The sequence below is a fragment of the Octodon degus genome, unplaced genomic scaffold, assembly GCF_000260255.1.
Source record: "Octodon degus isolate 3935 unplaced genomic scaffold, OctDeg1.0 scaffold00015, whole genome shotgun sequence".
NCBI classification, from domain to species: domain Eukaryota; kingdom Metazoa; phylum Chordata; class Mammalia; order Rodentia; family Octodontidae; genus Octodon; species Octodon degus.
Genome location: NW_004524591.1, coordinates 12083391 through 12103316, shown reverse-complemented (window position 1 = coordinate 12103316; position 19926 = coordinate 12083391). Strand labels below are relative to the sequence as shown.

The 19926-nt window shown below is 43.4% G+C and overlaps 1 protein-coding gene across 1 annotated transcript in view; it reads left to right on the top strand.

Annotated features, from left to right (window-relative positions):
• The window catches only part of Rapgef5 (Rap guanine nucleotide exchange factor 5), a 234306-nt gene that overhangs the window by 49678 nt on the left and 164702 nt on the right, over nucleotides 1–19926 (top strand). The window contains exon 6 of the mRNA XM_004626459.2: nucleotides 6461–6527. Within this exon, the coding sequence (XP_004626516.2) occupies nucleotides 6461–6527 (67 nt within the window). The remainder of the gene's footprint in view (nucleotides 1–6460; nucleotides 6528–19926) is intronic.

Sequence of the window (19926 nt, the reverse complement as noted above, 5' to 3'; positions counted from 1 at the left end):
ACTATGTGAGCCATGTGTTCCAATGCTTTGACATCTGGGGGCTCTGCTCTCCCTGAGGGACTGTGTCTTACAAAACCAGTCAGTTCATCAGTTCATAGAAGGAGAAAAGCACTTACCTGTGCACACATTTTTATACACATGAGTGCTTGAAACATAATGATTTTTTTTTTAAATGTATTTTAGGGAAGGGTCTACAGGGTGTTCAGGGTCTGACTACTAGATCGGACCACAGTGATTCACCTGTTTACAGCCTCCCAAGAGCTGGGATTACAGGCGAGCACCACCACGCCCAATCTCAGTTGCCTTCTCAGTGCACCCCGGGGGTTGGGGCCAGCATGGCAGGCCCAGGGATCAAACCCTGCTTTCAGGCCCTGCACCTGCTTTCAGGCGCTTTAATCTGCTGAGCTATTTGGCTGGCCCTCATACAGTGAATATTGAAGTTTAAAAGTATGTAGTAAAAGACACATTGCCATTAACCACCCCCCTAAAACTGCCCCTTGTTTCTAACACAACCATCCTGTCATTCTTGTCACTTTCTGAGGCAGTTCTGGAAGTCTTTTCTGTTTCTTTTATTAAGTATAATAAAAAAAATACAATGAGTGCTGCTGCCCAATGCCAGGCCATGGGAAGGTAGGCTTATAAAAAGCATTGGGTGTTAGCCTGACATGCTGGTGCATGGCTGTGATCCCAGTACTTGGGAGGCTGAAACAAGAGGATTACCATGAGTTCAAGGCTACCCTGAACTACATAGTGAGACCCTGTCTCAAAAGAAAAACAGAAACATTCAGTGTGTCCTTGTCCCCCTTATTTAGTGGACCTGTCATCACTTTCTGCCTCTTTCCAAAGTCAAAATGACTATAGAAGGTAAACATTTTGAATCCATCCAGGAAGCTGGGGAGATAACTCAGTGGTCTAAGGGCCTGCCTGGCAAGCACAAGGATCCTGGTTTGATCTCCAGTACCTCATGCTGTGCCGGCCCTGGCGGGCCAAGCTGGTCACTGAAACTGAGCATGGTGGCACACCCCTGTAAGCCCAGGTCCAAGCTGTGTAGCAAGACCTTGTACCAAATAAATAAATAAATAAATAAATAAATAAAAGTTGAATCCATCCAGGACATCAAAGCAGTTATAATAACTCAACCAAGACACTCACAAAAGAATTGCTTCAGAAGATGGCCAGAATGGTGGGATAAGTGTGTTTGAAGTGAGGAGTAATATTTTGGGCAGATACTTAGAAATGTATCTTCTGCTCTCTTTCTTTATTTGGTAGTGGGTCTTACTACGTAGATCAGACTCATAGTGATCCTCCTGTTTTCAGCCTCTCCAGACCTGCGATCACAGATGTGTGGTACCATGCTCAGACCTGTTGGCTGGCTCAGTGCACCCAGGGGCGGGGTGGGGTTGGCCTGTAGTGTCAGGGATCAATCCCCAGTCCCTGTGCTTGCCTAAGCAGGCGTTTAGTCCACTGAGCTACCTCACTGACCCTACTTACTATATTTTTTAAACGTAGAAGTAGGAAACCACTTACCTGTGGACACACTCCACTGTGTTTTTCTGCCATACCTCAGGTGAACCAGCCACCCAGAGCCCGCAACCCACCCTCCTATGCTTTGGGGCTTTCACTCTCCTGGCCCCCTGTCACTGAGCCTAACTACCCAGTATCATACAACTGCAGGCAGCCTCGCTCTTTCAGGGCTGGTAAAGTTACTCAAACCACCCAATCATCAGCCTGTTGGTCCTGTTTCACTTGTTACTACAAGAACCACACACACATGAAAAATATTCACATCCACATTTTCTCCTCGTTTCCTCCACCTCCTGACTGACCCTGACACTCACCCTGTGCCTCTCATGGGGTGGCGTGTTCTTTCCTCTTGGGGGTTGTGAGTAACACCTGCCTTTTAATGGTGGTGTCTCCAGATCTATTGATCTCTGAATATTCAGGCTGGCTATTCCTAGTAATAGAACATATATTTTAAAACACTAACCTCTAAATATGATGTCTCCTAAGCTCACTGTTTGGTTTACTCTGCTTTCTCTACTCTGGCTATGCCCTGTGGATGTATCCAGTGAGTGATGTGTTTATTATCAGCTCTACAGTGATGGCTTACAAAATGAGGTCCCTGCATCCCCTTAGCACCCTACATAACACAGCGGCACTACTGCCCGCAGAGCCTTCTGGCCTTCTGGCCTTTTCTTCTCTGTAGCCTGCCTCATCTTCCCTTTTCCACCTCACATGTAGAAGCAGCATGAGAAATCCATTGAAATCCTTAACTTCTGGAGGGGCTGTGTGCACAGTCTCTGACCCGGAAGCTCAAGTTCAGAGTTGCCATTCCTCTGACCCTAGCCCACCCTTTGTGCTTCCAACTTCTATTGCATTCTCAGGATACCAAGAGAAGAAGAAGTACTAGCTGGGTAAACAAAATATTTTTTGAGTATTTGTCAAAACTTTTTCACAGTGGAACTTGGCACAAATTTTGTGTTTGGAGCATAGGGGAAGAAATTTTCCATTTATCTCTTTAAGTTGTTTTTAGACAAGATGTTATAAAATCAGCTGTTCTGATCCCGAGGAAGCACTGAGCCCTCCAAAGTTTCTAAAATTTCCATTGTTTATAGGCAAGGCTCATCCCAGGTGTGGGAACAGATCGCCTAGCAGAGTAACTCTATATTTAAGAGCAGCACAGGAATTGAACTATTAGATTTGGTTGCATTAGCATTTGATACACAGCTGTTTAATTAAATATTGAGCATTAATCTTTACATCCTAAAAATAAATTTTAAAAATGATACCAGCAATTTCTGGTTTTATGTAAGGTAAGGTTAGCTTAGTGCATCTCTGTGTACCCTGGACCTTTAATGAAATTTGTATCATTCACAGTTTGCTATTCTCGGGTAAATTCACTGTCAGAATAACAGTAGCCTCAAATTATATAAAAATGAAAGGTATTTATGTTTATGATATTGAGATCTAAAAAAAAAAAAAAAGCACTAATTCACATTCTTCTGCCAGATTACTTTTTCTTTATCACAGGAATTTGCTTTGTTCAGTGAAACAGTCCCCTCCAGAATATTGGTATCATGGGCAGGAAGAATGGGAAGATGATGATCAAGGGTCCAGACTTGTAGTTCTCACTTGAGCACGTCCTGGGGAGCCAATGCGTGGCATAGATAGTGGCACCAGTCACTGTACAATGTGTAAGGAAATCAAATTGCCGCATAGCGCATCTTGAACGTATGTAATATTAAGTATAAATAAAAGAAAACTTACATTGAATGTGATAGGAAGTCATTCAAGGATTTGGAACAGAGGTAAGACATGCCCTAACTGATACACTGGCAAGACTGCTCTGGCCCCTGGACTCAGCTTTGAGATGCTGTAGCTGGGACCACAACGGGAGTGATGGGGGGGTGGGAGGGAGAATGGGAGCTACCCTAAGGCCCTGAAGGAAGAACGAGAAGATCTCAAGATGGATATAATGCAGAGGATATGATAGGGGTTGGGACAGAGGTCAACGGTGACCTTTAACTGGAAAGAGAGTTGCCCTCAGTTAAGGTGGGGAAGACTTTAAGAAGGGCAGAGCACTTTGTTTTGCTATTTCCTTTTGGAGTGACTAGAATGATGATGTGTCCCGTGTACTGGTTAGAAGGGCAAGCGCAGAGGCCGGTAGGTTTTTGCCATCCCTGTGTCCTTACAGCAGTGTCCTTAGACCTTGTAAGACGTCAGTCTCTAGCACCAGGACTCAGCCATTCCCTTAAAGTCAGCAGAGGCTCTGAGAAGCACCCCTGGCTTTCCCAACAGGATGCCTGCTGGCACAAACTCTTGGGGACAGGAGCTCCTCCTTGGGAAGCTCTCTTTCTGTCATGATCACTGCAGCCATCGGATGATTCCAGCCAGCTTCCCTGCTAGGCTTCTCTAACCTTAGACTTAGAAGCAGCGCACCTTCCCTCTTCTATTCACTGAACAGCACAGTTCCTTTCAATAATAATGGAAAATATGCGGATATCATCCTTGATTTTGTGTGTGTCCTCTCTGTTTCATTACCTACTTTGATCTGGTGAGAACTTCATGTTTCCTCTGCTGTACTGATGTGTATCCACACACTTAACAATCAGTATTCATCTACATTTTGTAAAAATACATTGAATGGGAGATGGATCTGATATTTTGGGGCATTTTGTCAAAGAGCTGGGGAGAAGAAAAAGGTACAAAGTGGCTGAGGCGATGAGAGCAGGAGAGTAGCCAAATGCTCACCTCCTCTCTTCCACCCTTCTTCCCTGTCAGGCTCTTTGGCCATTTGTGTGCGACCACCAGTCCTGGTCCGCTGAGCTTCCCCTACTGTAGGTGAGATGCATGTGGAGAGAAGTTCAGGACCTGCACTGTCAGGGAGGGGCAGCAGGGCAGACTGAAGGGCAGCAGAGCTCAGGGATGGAAGAGATAGGATCTGGTGGCTGACCAGGGTGGGGACACAGGAGGGACACCCTGGAGGGCAAGAGGCAGAGCTGAGCCAGGGAGGCCAGATGTGTCAGTATATGTTAGGTTCCATTTGAGGAGCCTGTGAGATGCCCAAGTGGCTGAAAAGGAAACTCCTAGAATTGCTGTATCTGGCCACTTAAAGACAGGTTGACAAACAAGGCAGGTGGAGCGGAACTCAGGACCTGGAGGACAACTTGGGAGTTCTGGGTGTAACTCCATAAATCGTGGCGACTGAGGTGGGAAGCGTGGGCTACGGCTGCGGATGGCTCCCACAGGATCATTAGTGTCTCTTTCATGCATATTTCCTTCAGAGGCATTTTTACCAGCTCCTGTCTCCTGCTGGAAGAATGATGAAAGACAGTTTAGCTTCTGAACAGGGACTGAATTATTTGTCACTAAAGCAGCAACCGCTCAGCCGCTGCTCATGAAATAACCATTACCAGTCTGAGACACGTGAGCTTCCCTTGCAGTTTCAGTTCCTTTTGGCAGTTTATTGAAAACAGATTCATGACAGAGTCTGTGCTAGCACAGAATACCTCGTGCCCATTAACTAATCCTGTGGGTGTCTGTCAGGGTCTGAGAAACATGAAAAGACATGACCAGCCCCCGCTTCGCTCCAGAGACAGACAGGCGCAGAAGCCCTCGCGTGGCGCTCTCATCTCCGGCACACTCCGCTCTTAATTTCCTGTCAGATCTGTTCAGGCCCCTCAGCCAGATCACAGAGGCCCAGTTTGGTGGCTTAGGTTATAAAAGGTTTCAAATCTCTTCTCAGTTTATAAGGAAACCTTCTGTGTAGAGAATCTTAATAAAACTCGTTCTTTGAAATGTTCATTATTATCCAGATAACATTTTTTTTTAAATATGCTAGGCTGTACCACTCAGTTGCCGCTGTTTGTATCAGGCAGATCAGTAGCAGGCATTTGACTGGCTGCTGCATGAGTAATTGAGGTGCTTGACAGCCCTAGCACTGCCCTACCCGCACCTCGCAATTCTTGTAAAGGCAGTGGCTTGTAATTCATTACTCTGATTTAAAGGGTGTGACTTTTTTCCTGAAAGGGGGTTTAATCACATTGACAGAAGCAAGGAGTCGATGCCAGAATTGATCCAACGAGGTTTTCCTTTCTTAAAGAGTTGCTGCCCCACTGTCCTGTGTGTAGGGAAAAGCCCCTGGCCATGAAGGCCAGCACTCCAGCCAGTAGACTGTGCTTCTGGTAAGAAGGTCTCAGGGGGCATCTCCACTGAGTACGTCAAAAGTGACATTTTGGGAAAATAGACTTAGGAGACAAGATTATATGTTCAGTTTGGCATTAATCAGTTTTTTTCTTTTGACCAAACCAGGGAAAATAATGAAACTCAAAAGATTTTTTTTTTAAAGTAGGAAATTTTATATGTTAGTGAAATCTTTTTCATCAATTAAATTAAAAATATGTGTTATCATAATATGATCTTACACTGTTGTGGTTCTGGGGATGGGGCCTCTTGATGAAGGAGGTTCCTCTGGTTTTTGTATCCTTCGTATTTCCTGTCTCATTAGTAGGCCTGAAAGAGGCCATTTCACAGTAAGTTGGTTTGGGCTGTCTGATACTTGGAGAATAAAGTGCCAAATTCATATTTCTTATTTTTAGAACTTAGATTTCACATAGAATTCAAAAACATTTCAATAAGTAACTCCCTCACGTGCACCTGACCTTTTAAACATGGTCATGTCTGTGGATCAGGAGAGTGGGACTCTCATGGCCATCATTTGGAGGGTAGCACCCAGCCCTCAGGAGCCCACCGTGCACTGCAGAGACTCCTGCTAGGTATTGTGAAGGTGCAGGTACAGAGATGTCTTGCAGTAGGATTGTTTGTGGCACTTCACTGATGTTCATTATTTGCCTACTTTTATTCTTAATGGCAATACATTTTTCCCCTTCATCCTTCATAACTTGGCAGGCAAATCAGAGCAACTAAAAGCAAAGAGTAATTTGTTCTTTGTTTTTCAAAGGTCTCATCAGAAAATTGAAGATCCCGAGGAAAGCAGTGATGAAATCCTTGCCCGCCTGACATCTGCGGTAAGGCCATGTCATTTCCCTGCCTCTTCTAAGGGAGGTGGTTCCTATAGTGGTGTAAAAGGATTTGCCCTCTGGCTGTTCATCATGGTAGGAGGCCAGAGATGAGGGGAAAGAGACAATGGCTTTGACTTTCTTTGCCCTGCTGCGGCATCATATACATGATCGTAATTATTCCTGGCAGAAAATTCCTAAAGTCTTCATTGGAGACGTAGTATCTGATTGTTTTGAATCTAGTACGATTTCATCTAAGAATTGCAGCCTGCTACACAAAGGATTAAAGAGTCTGTTTCATTAGGAAAAAAAGGATCACTTCATCCAGCTAAAGGCCAGGACTTTGCTTTTTAATGCACCCAAATGCATCATTTTCATTGTGTTTTGTAAAGCCATTCATCAGACTTGGGACTAGCATTGCTCTTTGAAAGTTGATTTTGGTCACTAGTCACTGGGCTTCTTTTGACAGGCTTTATTTAGCAAACCTGTGCCCTGAAATCTTTATCCTCTGGCTTGACTGGAAGCTTTTCTAGCCTTCCCAAGGAGTCTTTAGTTCTGCTTTAGCTCCAGCCATAAAATGGTAATTGTAGAAAATTATGCTTGATTGAGCTCTGTGTGTAGATGAAACTGTCTGCAGGGTATTAACATACCAGGTCTTGTCACCTGTGCACAGCTTGAAGGATGAAAGGTTTTGCTTGAATGGAAAGCAACTTAGACAGGTAATTTTTGACTAAATATGGTGATCAGCAGTGTAAAACTTCATGTGAAATGAAATCTTAACAGTATGTTATGAAGAAATATTTAGGATAACCTTTGTAGTTTAAAATAGCAACAAAAGTGGAATTCTCTATTATATACAAAAATCCTAATTCCAAATTAAGAAATCACTTTCTGTGAGCCAGATACTATGTCAAATGCCATGTATTTACACACACATGCTCTGTTAAATGGTCCAGCAGCACTCTGAAGTAACTAGTACAGACTTTCCGCACATGTGTACACACACACACACACACACACACACACACAGAGTAAAGAGGTTATAGAAGCTAAATAACTTCACTCAGCTAGAAAGGAACAAAACTAGAATCTGAACTCAAAAATTTTTTAAACCCCTAATTAGGTTTTCTTTTTTCCTAATTGTGTTTTCTTAACTGCTGTTCATCTTTTTCACCATTTAATGTCATGCTTTGTATAGTTTCAGAAATGGCAAGAGACATGTAAAATTTGATAAGTGTAGCTGTAGCAAGAAGATAAGGACAAGGACTGGCCAAATAGCTCAGCGGATTAAAGTGCCTGCAAGCAGGTGGAAGGGCCAGGGGCTCGATCCCTGGGTCTGCTGTGCCAGCCCCACCCCTGGGCTGTGCTGAGGCAGCATTTGAGACTGGGCATGGTGGTGCTCGCCTGTAATCCCAGCTCTTGGGAGGCTCTAAACAGGCAGGTCACTACAGGTCCAATCTAGTAGTGAGACCCTATACACCCTATAGACCCTTCCCTAAAATTAAAAAAAAAAAAAAAAGATAAGGACGTAAACTTAAAAAGTTAACATATGAAATGTTTGGAAATCGAACACTAGAAAAAGTGTTATGGAGGTAGTAGATGCAAACGAAGGGGCAGAAAGCTCAAGGAGGAGGCTGTCTTTGAGCTACACAGAAGGCAGCGACATCCTGAGTGAGTGGTTGATTATTGGGAAGGTGTGCTCTAGTTAGGGGATTTATTGCTTACAGATATAAGAGACAGTGCAATGGGAAAATAGTGAGTAGATCCATCTGATTAGAAGAGAAGATCCCAGGGAAGAGTGTAAAGGACTTTTGAACTACAGGGTAATATGATAAAATAGATGCTTAAGAAATGTCAAGAGTTATAGGTAAGGAAACTGATCAAAGGTGGATGAAAATCTAGAGTATAATGGGTTTTATAGGAATCAAAGATGAATCCACAAAGCACAATAAGTTTTTAAAAGTCTAGAGGACTGGCTGAAGGTAGCCAGGGAATCAGGTGACTAAATTCCAAATGAAAATGCATAGACGCGGGGCTGGTGAGATGGCTCAGTGGTCTGAAGCACCTACTTAGAACAAGCTTAGCAAACACAGGGACCGCGGTTCAATCCCCCAGCACCACATGCCAGCCAGCCCCGCCCCCTGGTGGGCTGAGCTGACCACACACACACACACACACACACACACACACACACAAATAAATAAATAAATAAAATAAAAAAAAGAAAATGCATAGACGCATGATGGTGCTCTTAAGAAGCTGAGTGAAATATGTGGAAAAAGAGACGCTGAGGGACATACTGAGTTTGTGGCAGTAAGAACATGCATGTATTCAGGAAAGATCTAGAGACAGAAGTCTGGAGCTCAGCAAGTTCAGGACTACAGAGACAGTGCAGATGGAAGAGCAGAGTAGATGGTAGAGTTCACAGAGGGCTGCAGAGATGTGAAGACAGAGAAGGGAAGGGGAAACAACCCAGTGGCTTTCAGTATGAAAGCCAAATTCAGGAGTGATGTGTGCTCTGACTTAGTTGAAGTAATCTTCCTGGGCAATGGTATTTAGGCCTGAAACTAAAGGGCAAAAGAGAAATTTTCATTTTTTTAAATTGATAGTTAATCTGGAATAGCAAGATAGACAGACAGGCAGACAGATCTTATTTAAGATTGAAGACCTTGATTCTTATTTTTCCAGCAATATGACCTTGGCCAAAGGAAGTTAAATTTGACCATGCGTAAGGTCCTTCCAGACTCTCAAATTCCATCTTCCAGACTCTCAAATTCCATTGTTGATCCCACAAGTATTGGTTAAGGAACTGCTGTGCTAGATCACCTCTTCAGAATGTGCTTGCTGCCATTGGTAATAGCAGACAGTCAGCCAGGTGATAGCTCATGTAGGAAGGAAGACACATTCATTGCTCAGGTTACAGTTCTCACCATCAGAGCTCTAAGGTGAGGAAAGAAAGCAGAAGTGATAGCCGTAGCATGCTGTGTGCTCTTTCGAGGGTTAACTGATGCGCTTCTGCAGCTTTGTAGGGTTGGGGGAATATTGCCCTGGGGAGGAGTTTCTGGCAGTGTAGTTTACTGTGCCTTCTTGGGTGCGCACCTTTTAAATTCAAACTTGGGATCTTGGTTAGAGTCCCGCCCCGCCCCGCCCCGCCATGGCCTAGTCCTGCATGCAGACTTGCTGGCCTTCCAGTGTGGACGCATCTGTGAGGATGGCGCCCCAGGTTATCAAATGCAAGCTTGCAGTTGCTTGGAAACCTGGAAAGCCTCTTTCTATAAAGGAGATTGTGGTAGCACCACCAAAGGCTCATGAAGTTCGAATTAAGATCATTGCCACTGCAGTTTGTCATACTGATGCAAATACCCTGTGTGGAGCTGATCCAGAGGGGTGTTTTCCAGTGATCTTGGGACATGAAGGTGCTAGAATTGTGGAAGGTGTTGGTGAAGGAGTTACTAAATTTAAGGCAGGTGGTACTGTCATCCCACTTTACATACCACAATGTGGAGAATGCAAATTTTGTCTGAATCCAAAAACAAACCTTTGCCAGAGGATAAGGTTCTCATGCTAAGGAGACAATATGATATTTGCACATGTGGGTCTAATTTATTTCACTTAAGAGTATGTTCTCTAGTTGCATCCATTTACCAACAAAAACTTCAAATTTATCCTATTTTATAGCTGAATGATACTCCATTGTATAAAAATACCACATCTTCATCTGTTCTTCAGTTGATGGACATCTGGGACAAACTGTGCTGTTATAAACATGGGTGCACATAAAAAAAAAAAAAAACAAAAAACTTGGGACCTTTGTCTATGGCTATTTTAAAGAAATCTACATTTCTCTAATCCCAATAGTTTATTTCCTAGGCCCTTCCCTCTTTACCAGGTCCAATGGAGCAAAGTCCTGTCTCCTAAGCAATAGGACCCAAGGTCCCAGCCCAGGTGCAGCATGGGTGACACCCTCTTTCACCCTCTTGGGATGCCCCCCATCACTCCATAGTACCCCACACACACCCTGCCCACAGAGTAGGAATTTCTGTCACATTCTGGGAACCCCCAGATCCAGTCCTAGTCCAGGCCTGGGGAGTGTGTGGGAGAGCTGCCTCTCCCCCCTACTCCACCTTGTCCCCTCCAGACTCAGCTCAGGCCTGGGGTGAAACCTTGCAGCTGCAATCCCTGCAGAAAGTGTAGGGGACAGAACCACCCAGCTAGTCCAGGAACAGAACATCTTGCCAGAGGGGCACAACAGGTTCACCCCCAAGGGCGGCAACAGGAAGGAACGGAGCACAACAGCCAGACCCAAGCCAGGCACAGCTGGATAAATCCAAACTTTATAGATCTACACCTGAACTTCAGTAGGTGCTAAGACTATAACTGCAACAAAGATCTACAAGGTCAGAAGACAGTGCTACACAAAATGACAACAAGAAGGAACAAAATGCAATCTCAGAACCTAAGCCCACCCATAACAAGTGCAGAGGACACTAACACAGAACAAATTGGGAATCACACAGCTGAAAGCAATGAATCAATGGCTTCTGAAATAAAGAAACAGCTGCAGAAAGGTATAGAGGAACTCAGGTTGGAAATGAAAAAAGAAATCCCTGAATTAATAAAATCTGCAGTAAAGAATCAAATGCAGAAACATATGGAGGAAACTCAGTGCCCACCCAGAACAAGTGCAGAGGACACTAGCTCAGCTCAGATGTATGAATTAATAGCGTCGATAGTAAATAAGCAACAGCAGAAAGTCATAGAGGAACTCAGAGTGGAACTCTTTTCTACTACAATAATAGGACCCAAAATTCTATTCTGCAAGAATATCCTTTTTGTTTTTTTTCTTTTGGCGGAGCCGGGAATTGAACTCAGGCCCTTCCTTGCGTGTGCCAGGGAAGTGCATATTCCACTCAGCCATCTCCCCGACCCCCCTGCAAGAATATTCAAAGGGGGCCCGCCAAATAGCTCAGCAGATCAAAGTGCCTGCTTAGCAGCCAGTGTTGGATCCCCCTGGTGCCATGCTGGCCCCACCCCCAGGGCACACTGAGACATTGATTGAGACCGGGCGTGGTGGCGTGCACCTGTAATCCCAGTACTTGTAAGGCTGAAAATAGGAGAATCACTGAGTACAATCTACATAGTGAGACCCTGTAGACCCTGTACTAAAATACAAAGGAGAAATATTCAAATGCATTTTCATGGTGAGGGAACATGGGAATACAGTATATGCGAAGAAGATACAGGTGTCCTTAAGGTTCAGTCAGACTTAGCATTATTAGGTTTACCCAGACATGGATGATTACAGTGTTCCAGCCATGTTTCTAATGATCCTCAAGAAAGTGAACCTCCCAAGTACCTGACATGAAAATATCTAGGAGCTAGGACAGTTTGCACCCCAAGGAAGCTGTAATAGCACAGATCAAGTCTCTACAGTCCCTCTGGGGAGAGGGCCCATTACAGCTTCTTTACGGTGAACTGTTGAACCCTTTGACTTTCCTTGAGATTTATATGGATCCTACCTTGCCCCGTCACCTCCTTTTTAATATGCCCAGCCAGCCAATCTGTTGACTCAAAAACCTCCTCCTTTATTCTGAGTCTCCGATGATGCAATCCAGGCTCAACAAATTGGTCAGCTAAGCAGGGGCTTTGAATGTTCCAGCTTATTCCCATATTTTCTTGTTTTTGAACATTAATTCTTTTTGGGTTTTTTTTTTTTTTTTTCAGAACTGGGGATTGAACTCAGGCCCTTGCACTTCCTAGGCAAGCACTTATTCTACTGAGCTATTTCCCCAGCCCCTGAACATTAATTCTAGTAGTCATGACAAATGGAGTATTACTAATCAGTGAGATAACTTATATATTCATGTTACGATCTAGGAGTGTGCTCACTCAAAACTAAAGCAAATGTAGGGAAGATTTCTGGTGCACTGTGTATTGCCTTCAAAGCCATAATTATTAAGCGTATAAATTTAGGAAGTAAATATGGACCTGGAAGCATTGAAAAAAACTAGAAGTATCTGGCAGATATCCAAAGACAGCAAATGGAAACACGGACTTCCTTAAGTAGGAGTTAGAGACTGATTCTGTGCTTCCATCTTGTGGGTTCTTAAAATCAACACTCCAAGCCTATTAGAATCCTTGTATGCCTGAAGGCTTAGTTTTCATGATGAAAATTGTAGAGATGAGGAAACATAAATCTGAGCATGCGTGAAATTTGTGATTTTTGTTCACAGCCTGACTATCAAGTTTCTGAAATGATGTGCATCAGGCTATATTGTGAGTTGTATATGCTGGATGTTTATTTGGCTGGGTGGACATGAGGGGCACTTATAAAGGGACAGGGATAGTAGGTGTCCTCTGGGATGCTTGGTCCAGCAAAGGCAACCATGACTTGGCTGATAATAAAGAAGATGGTCCGAGTATCTAGAACAAAACCCTCCTGTGGTGCTGGTAGGGGGTTGTAAGCATAAATTCAGAGCTGACAGAGAAGTGCTCTGAATTCACGCAGAGCAGCCAGTGAAGATAGAACAGTGCATTGCACCCGTCTACCTTGCAACGGGGTCCTCACTCTTACACCCTTCTGTTCCTTATCAGACTGAGTCCCTCCATCTTTTCCATCCTGTGGAGTCCTCTATCTGTGTGGTTCTGATGTACCCCCATGCCTTCAGTTCATGCACCTTTTATGTGGAACTTTTGTCTTTGAGGCTTTCTGTGGTATTTTCAACATTCTACCTTGTGGGCTTTCCAGGTACATTTCTTCATTCCTCTGAGAAACACCACCTAGCTAAAATCTTGCCTGCCCATTAAACTCTAATTATATTAGAAGACAACTGCTGTAAGTGTCGGAAGCTTTAGAAGGAGCTGTTAACATCCCAAGAAGCAAAGAGCTATGTTAGAATGTCTAACTTTTGGTGAAAGGATTAGAGAGCAACAAATCCGCTGTGGAATTTATTCTTTGCTTTTCTCTAGGAAAAAAAAATGACTAACTACCTGCTGTACCATGTCAACGTCACAGAAGTATTTTCCTTGCTTAGCGTCTAGAGGTTGTGGTTCTGCTCTGCCTGTGTCACATCAACTGTGTGCTTATTCTCCAAGGCTCTGTAGCTCCCTTCCTTATGTCTTGTTCTCATTTTTGCCCCATCTGGAATCTTGCTTTATCAATAAGTGGATCAATTGTATTCTCGTTAACTAAGGCCTGGAATTTAACTTACCTTGATTTTTCTCCCATACCTTCTTTCTTAAGTTTTATTTTATATGTACATGTTTGCTGTGTATAATGATTATATTCATTCAGGGTGTTGTACATAACACATCTTGTTCTTTTTTTTTTAAATTTTATTTTTAAATTTATTTATTTATTTATGTGTGTGTGTGTGTGTGTGTGTGTGGCCAGCTCAGCCCACCAGGGGGCGGGGCTGGCTGGCATGGGGTGCTGGGGGATTGAACCGCGGTCCCCTTGCCTTGCTAAGCCTGCTCCAAGCAGGTGCTCCAGACCACTGAGCCATCTCACCAGCCCACATCTTGTTCTTTTTATGTCTGTTTTTCATCCCTCGCTTTCCCCTCCCTCCAGCCCTTGGTCCCTTCTCCATGAGCAGAAGATCTGTGTCTCTGTTTTCTTTAGAATTCTCATGAACAATACTTGTTACAGGGCTGCCAGGACACAGGCCTCCATTAGAACCTCTGTCCAGTCTGTAAAAGCCCGAATCTGTGGAATTCAAAGACCCACACTTGCCAGTTTCTCATTCCTCTGTCTTCTTGGTTCTTTCCTGTTTTTCTTTCATGAATGCAAAGCTCCTTCTTCCTTTGCTGTGTCTCATTTCTCACCTAAAATTTCTTTAAGGCCGCTCTTTTCTAGGACTCTGCTTGCATCCTTTTTTGGAGCAGGAAGGAGATAAAGTGTCCATATTCCTTTAGTTAGTTCTTGCTGACTTCAGTTTGGATTTGAAACTCTGGAGTAGTTCCTTTTGGAGCAGTAGTATCTAAAGAAAGTAGTAGCAGCTTTTAAAATTGGGAACTTTCAAGTTGGTACTGGTTCCAAATGCAGGAATAATGGGAGATTGGATTTTAATGAATCTTTGAAAACAATATTAGAGACATGATTAAGAGACCATCTGCCAAGCTAGCAAGGTCTGGGAGGAGTCTTAGGTAAGCAGCGTGTAAGAATACACGATGAGCACAATCAAATGATACTTTTAAAAAACACATTTAGAAATGATTTTGAAATTGAATCTACTTATCCCCTTTCTTGGCTACCTGCCCCTTCTTTATGGGGAGTGGCGAAGTGGAGTGTAGTTAATCTTCCTTCAGCCTGTCGTAGACCTGAGCAGGCTTGTCTGTTCAGAGAATAAAAGGAAGACACTTCCCTGGAGATGACTAACCTCTGTCTGGCTGCCTTGGGACCATGGGCATCTTGTTACCTTATGTTCTTACCTATGGGGAACATGAAATTCTTACTTGGAACTTTTAGCCTGGCTGCATTCCTTCCATGGTTTAGTGGCCACTGTGTGATATGGGTAAGAACCAGGTAGATTATTCTGACAGAAGTCAGATCTGGTTTCCAGAAGTATTTAAAAAGCATCTGTGGAACTGTAGTATGTTGCTAGTGTCGTATTTCTGCTGTGTGAAGGAGCGGCAGGGCTCATTACTAGCTTCCCTCCTTGTGCCTCAGTGCTGCCCTCACCTGGCAGGTGTTTGAAGGGCTGTGGACAGTGGGCAGTAGGTCTCCAGCTCATTTGGACAGCAGGTTAAGGCTCTTTGGGTTTTCCTTAGGTGGAGTCTCACCATAACACTTCCTGCACCGCTGGCTGTCAGTCCTTGAACAGATTGCTCAGCGGGGTCCTCCTATCCCTTGTTAGTTAAGAGGGTTTTAATTCTGTGTCCCGTTCCCATCAGGATTGTCTTCCTCCTTTTGGAAGTAGATCCACAAATAGCATAAAATACACAGGTACCCACTTTTAAAAAATCACTTAGTAATCATCTATGATTCTAAAGAAATTCTCTGAGTCTCCCCAGACTATGTGGTAATCTGACCACATCCTGGCTCTGAGGATTTTGTTTTGATGAACAGTATAATACACACTGTTTTGCCTACTGAAAGGGCCTGCTCGGGGGCTGGGGGTATCTCTCAGTGGTGCAGCAAGTGCTCAGCATGGGTGAGGCTCTGGATTCAATCCCTAACACCAAAAAAAAAAAAAAAAAGGATTGAGGTGGATGAGGATGAGCAGAGCCCATTCACAGGTGAAATGTTTCAGTGAATTTCTCGCGAACAGAAGAAGAGGACTATGGGGGGGTGTGCATATGTATTATATATTTGGGCACGTATTCCCAAGGTGGAGAAGGCTGTCCGATTTGAAAAGCACAAATTGAACAGAGACATACAGGTATGGACAGTCCCAGGTTTGTGAAGTGTTGCAGTGCAGTCCTGTGAAGGAGCTATACCAGGATGATTGCAGACATTCCGTGTGGGGCTGCTGCTCTCTGCATTTGTTTAAAGGAGCACTTCTGATGGTTGCTCCGCATGAATGGAATTTTCCATAGGTAAGTCAGCCTTATAGCATTGTATAGTGCATGCATATATGGAGACGGACTGGGACACGTACAACACGGGAAAAATTACGTCTTTGATGATGATGAATGACATGAATTTTGAATTAGTTTCTGTTATCTCATATTGTGCAAATTAAGAAATAATGGCATTTTTATGTGCGTTCTGGGTAGAAACAGCATGAATTCTTTCCTATATATGGGATTCCATAACAATGGTAAATCTGACAGTTTTCAGTACTGTAGAGCACACGTTGCAATTTTCTTTTCCTTTATCTGGCATTTGGATCATTCAACTTGAACATAAAGATGTCACAGTGTTTTCATTGCAAAATAAAAAATATGCTTGAAGTGAATCTATCCAGAAATAACCTGTTATTAACCTTCAATACTTATTACTTCCTGAAACATTTTAGGTAGTTTTATAAAGGATTGGAGACACCTCAAGGGGTGCAAATGGGGTGAGGGGTCAAGTGAATAGATTAATTTAAGATTAACTTGGTGGTACTGGCTTGAGCTTTAAGTAGAATAGGTGAAAGTTGTAGGAGAAAAGAGAATTTGGTGTGAGCTGTTAAAGATTTTATAGCAGGCAAATCATATTCCAGAGCTACACTGTACTAGCAAGTTACAGTAAGACCCTAAAAGGGGCATAAAGGGCCAGCAAGAAAGCTCAGCAGACTAAATACCTGCTTAGATAAGTGCAGGGACCAGGGTTTGATCCCCAGCACTACTGGCCATCCTGGCCCTGTCCCCGGGCATGCTGAGCCGGACACCAAGATGGCGTGGTGGCACATGTCTTTAATCCCAGCACTGGGGAGGCTGAAAACAGGAGAATCAGTATGAGTCTTCATAAAGGGTGGGAGTTTATAGAGAGGTAATTTTCCAGGATGAGAAGGATCTGTGTTACTCTGTGCTGAGTACAGCGATCCAGCAAAGATACCCTTTTTGCCATCTGTAAGCATTATATGACATGGCAAAAGACACTTATAAGATATAAAGAAGGTTACAGGCATGGATTGTCTGTGGGGAACCAGTCTAATCACAAGCCTTTAGGTGCACAAAACTCGCCCTTGTAAGAGTCCGAGAAATGGCACAGAGCAGGAGAGAAATTCCAAGCCCGAGAAGGACCCAGGTCATTGCTGGCATGAAAGATGGGCACTCGTGTATAAGAATCAGAAAGAGGCCTTGAGGAGCTACAGGAACCTTGCAGAAACAGAAGCTCCCGTGCAGGAACAGGAGTCTGCTGACATCCTGAATGAGCCAGAAGCAGCTTCTCCCTTGGAGTCCCCAGTAAGGAATTCAGCCCCATTGCTCCCTTGAGTTTGGCTTCCTAAGGTGCTGAGCAGAAGACCCAGTTGGCCACATTGTACCTGGACATCTGACCCATAGCAAAATGAGACAACTAGTGGCTATTATTTTAATCAGCTCATAATTAACATGGGTGCTAATGTGCTATGGCAGAGATATATAAATTATATACACTTCTTGTTGAATGCATGCCCATAATCCCTTGATTCATAATACAGCAGTTCTCCCTTGAATGTCAGACACTGCTGGGCCAGAGCTAGTTATGTCAGTGCATACCTCATGTTTCAAAGTGAATTTCTACAACTAGAGTCTGTCTTCATACATTTATGAAAGCTTCCAGAGTTCTGTGAATATCTAAGTTTGTTTTTGAAGTCTGGAAATATAAGCCCTTGAAGCACTATTGATTCCTGCTGTTGGCATTGGGGTGTGTGTGTGTGTGTGTGTGTGTGTGTGTGTATGCATGTGTGCGTGCATGTGCACAGTGCTTTGGCCTTGTGCATGCTAAACAAGTGCTTCACCACAAAGCCACATCCCCAGCCTTGCTCATGACTCTTTAGTGGACCACTTCAGCCCCTTCTATGTTCATTGCCTTCAAAATGGGCTTGGTAGGTGAAACATGCTGAATGAAAGCAGTGCTGATCGTCAGAGTTACAATTTAGGTGGGAAGAAAGAGCTTGGCATTTCAAATATTGAAGTGAGGACTGGATGTTAATTAGTTACTTTCCTGTCACTGAAACTGAATACTGTACACCTGCCATGTACAGGACTTGACTTTGGTTCATGGCTTTGAAGTGTTCAGTTCATGGTTGTCTGGCTCCCGGGCTGCAGTGACATGGTGGAAGGGCTGAGCAGAAGAAAGCTGCTCCCCACATGGCATCCAGAAGCCGAGAGCCAGAGGAGGAGCCAGGGATGAGAATATGCCCTGTAGACCCTGCCTCAGTGGTTTGTCTTTGGCCAGTGCTCTGCACTGCCAACACGTTCAGCTGTCAAGTCCTCGGTGCATTACTCTGTGGATGACGATAGGGCTCCATGATTTAATCACCTCCCCAGAACCCCACATGGGAGTACACAGGGTTTTTGGAAGACATTTCAGTCCTAAACCATAATAGGGTTGCCTATTATGGTTTCGCTCAGTGATACAAATCATGTCACAGTGATGCCAACGATAGCTAAGAATCCCCCAGCACTTACTTGCCATCGCGGACTTTCTAGGCGCATTTTTTTTTTTTTTTGCACCATTTAAAAATGAACTGCACTTTGCTGTTAAGGTAGCCCCCAGCATTAAAACTAGGATTTAGACTAAGTCATAAATGAAAAGGACCTGTGACATAAAACCTTTATTTTAGAAAACAGCATTATACATCCACTCCCATTTTCCCCAATGGCTCCTTCCCCACCACCACAATGGATTACAAAATCCTTTACTAGACGGTCCCTCTCTAACTTTTGACTTTACCTTTTGTATAATCTAACAATGATGAAAAAGTCACTCTCTAACAGTAATGTTCACATTATTTCTTTTTATCTCATCAGTGCTGAGAGAAGCTCCAACAGCAACATTAATGTTTGATCAGAGTCTTGTAGATGCACATTCCATTTCACCTCATTTTCCTTTCTCAGAAAAGCGAGTGAATAAAGAAACACACTGGGAGGCAGAAGGCAGTGCCATAACACTAGTACAGGTGGAACCCGAAGAAATCATCAAGAACAATGCTAAAATCCACTCTAAAATTTTGAAAGATCTGAATTCACAAGAAATTCTTGTGGTCACTGAAACATTTCAAAAGTAACACGTATTTCCACTCTTATTTCATGCTACATGCAAATTCTCCTGGATTATCAAACAGTTGTGTTAGCTATCAAACTTTCTTACAAGGTCAAGTTTCATGGTTTTGAGATGACAGTATGAAGTCTTTAATGTGCGTCTTTTAAAAAGCCTTCAAGTGAAGAACAGAATTTCCATTACTAATTTTCCAAATGAAAAATACCTGTTGGAAGTCATCTCTTTCTATGAAAAAGATATGAACTTCATACAAAGTTTGGGAAAGAATTTGAACACACACAGAACAGGAGAAGCTACAGAAAATTGAAAGCCATAAATAAGAAAAAGTAAAATAGAAAAACGAAATTGGAAAATAGGAAAAAGTAACAGACATCAAACTTAGATATTTAATGATGTAAACAATTAATGTCTAAGTATACTTGTTTCCTTAAAATGCATCTTATAAGCCAGGTGTGTTAGCACATACCTATAATCCCAGCACTTGGGAAGCAAGGGCGAGAGGATGGCTTTGAGTTCAAGGCCAACGTGGGCTACATAGTGAGTTCAAGGCCAGCCTGAACTGCATAGCAAACTTGAATCTTGTCTCAAAATATTCTAAGTATAGAAAATTATTATTTATTAGGAAATTCATGTTGGCTACCAGTAGGGCTTTGGTGAAATCACAAAAAGAAATCATTTCAAAGATCACAACAGCTTTGAAAAATCAAAGGACTGCTGTGCTGTCCCCACCCCCAGGGCACACTGAGATGGCAGTTAAGACTGGACGTGGCACGC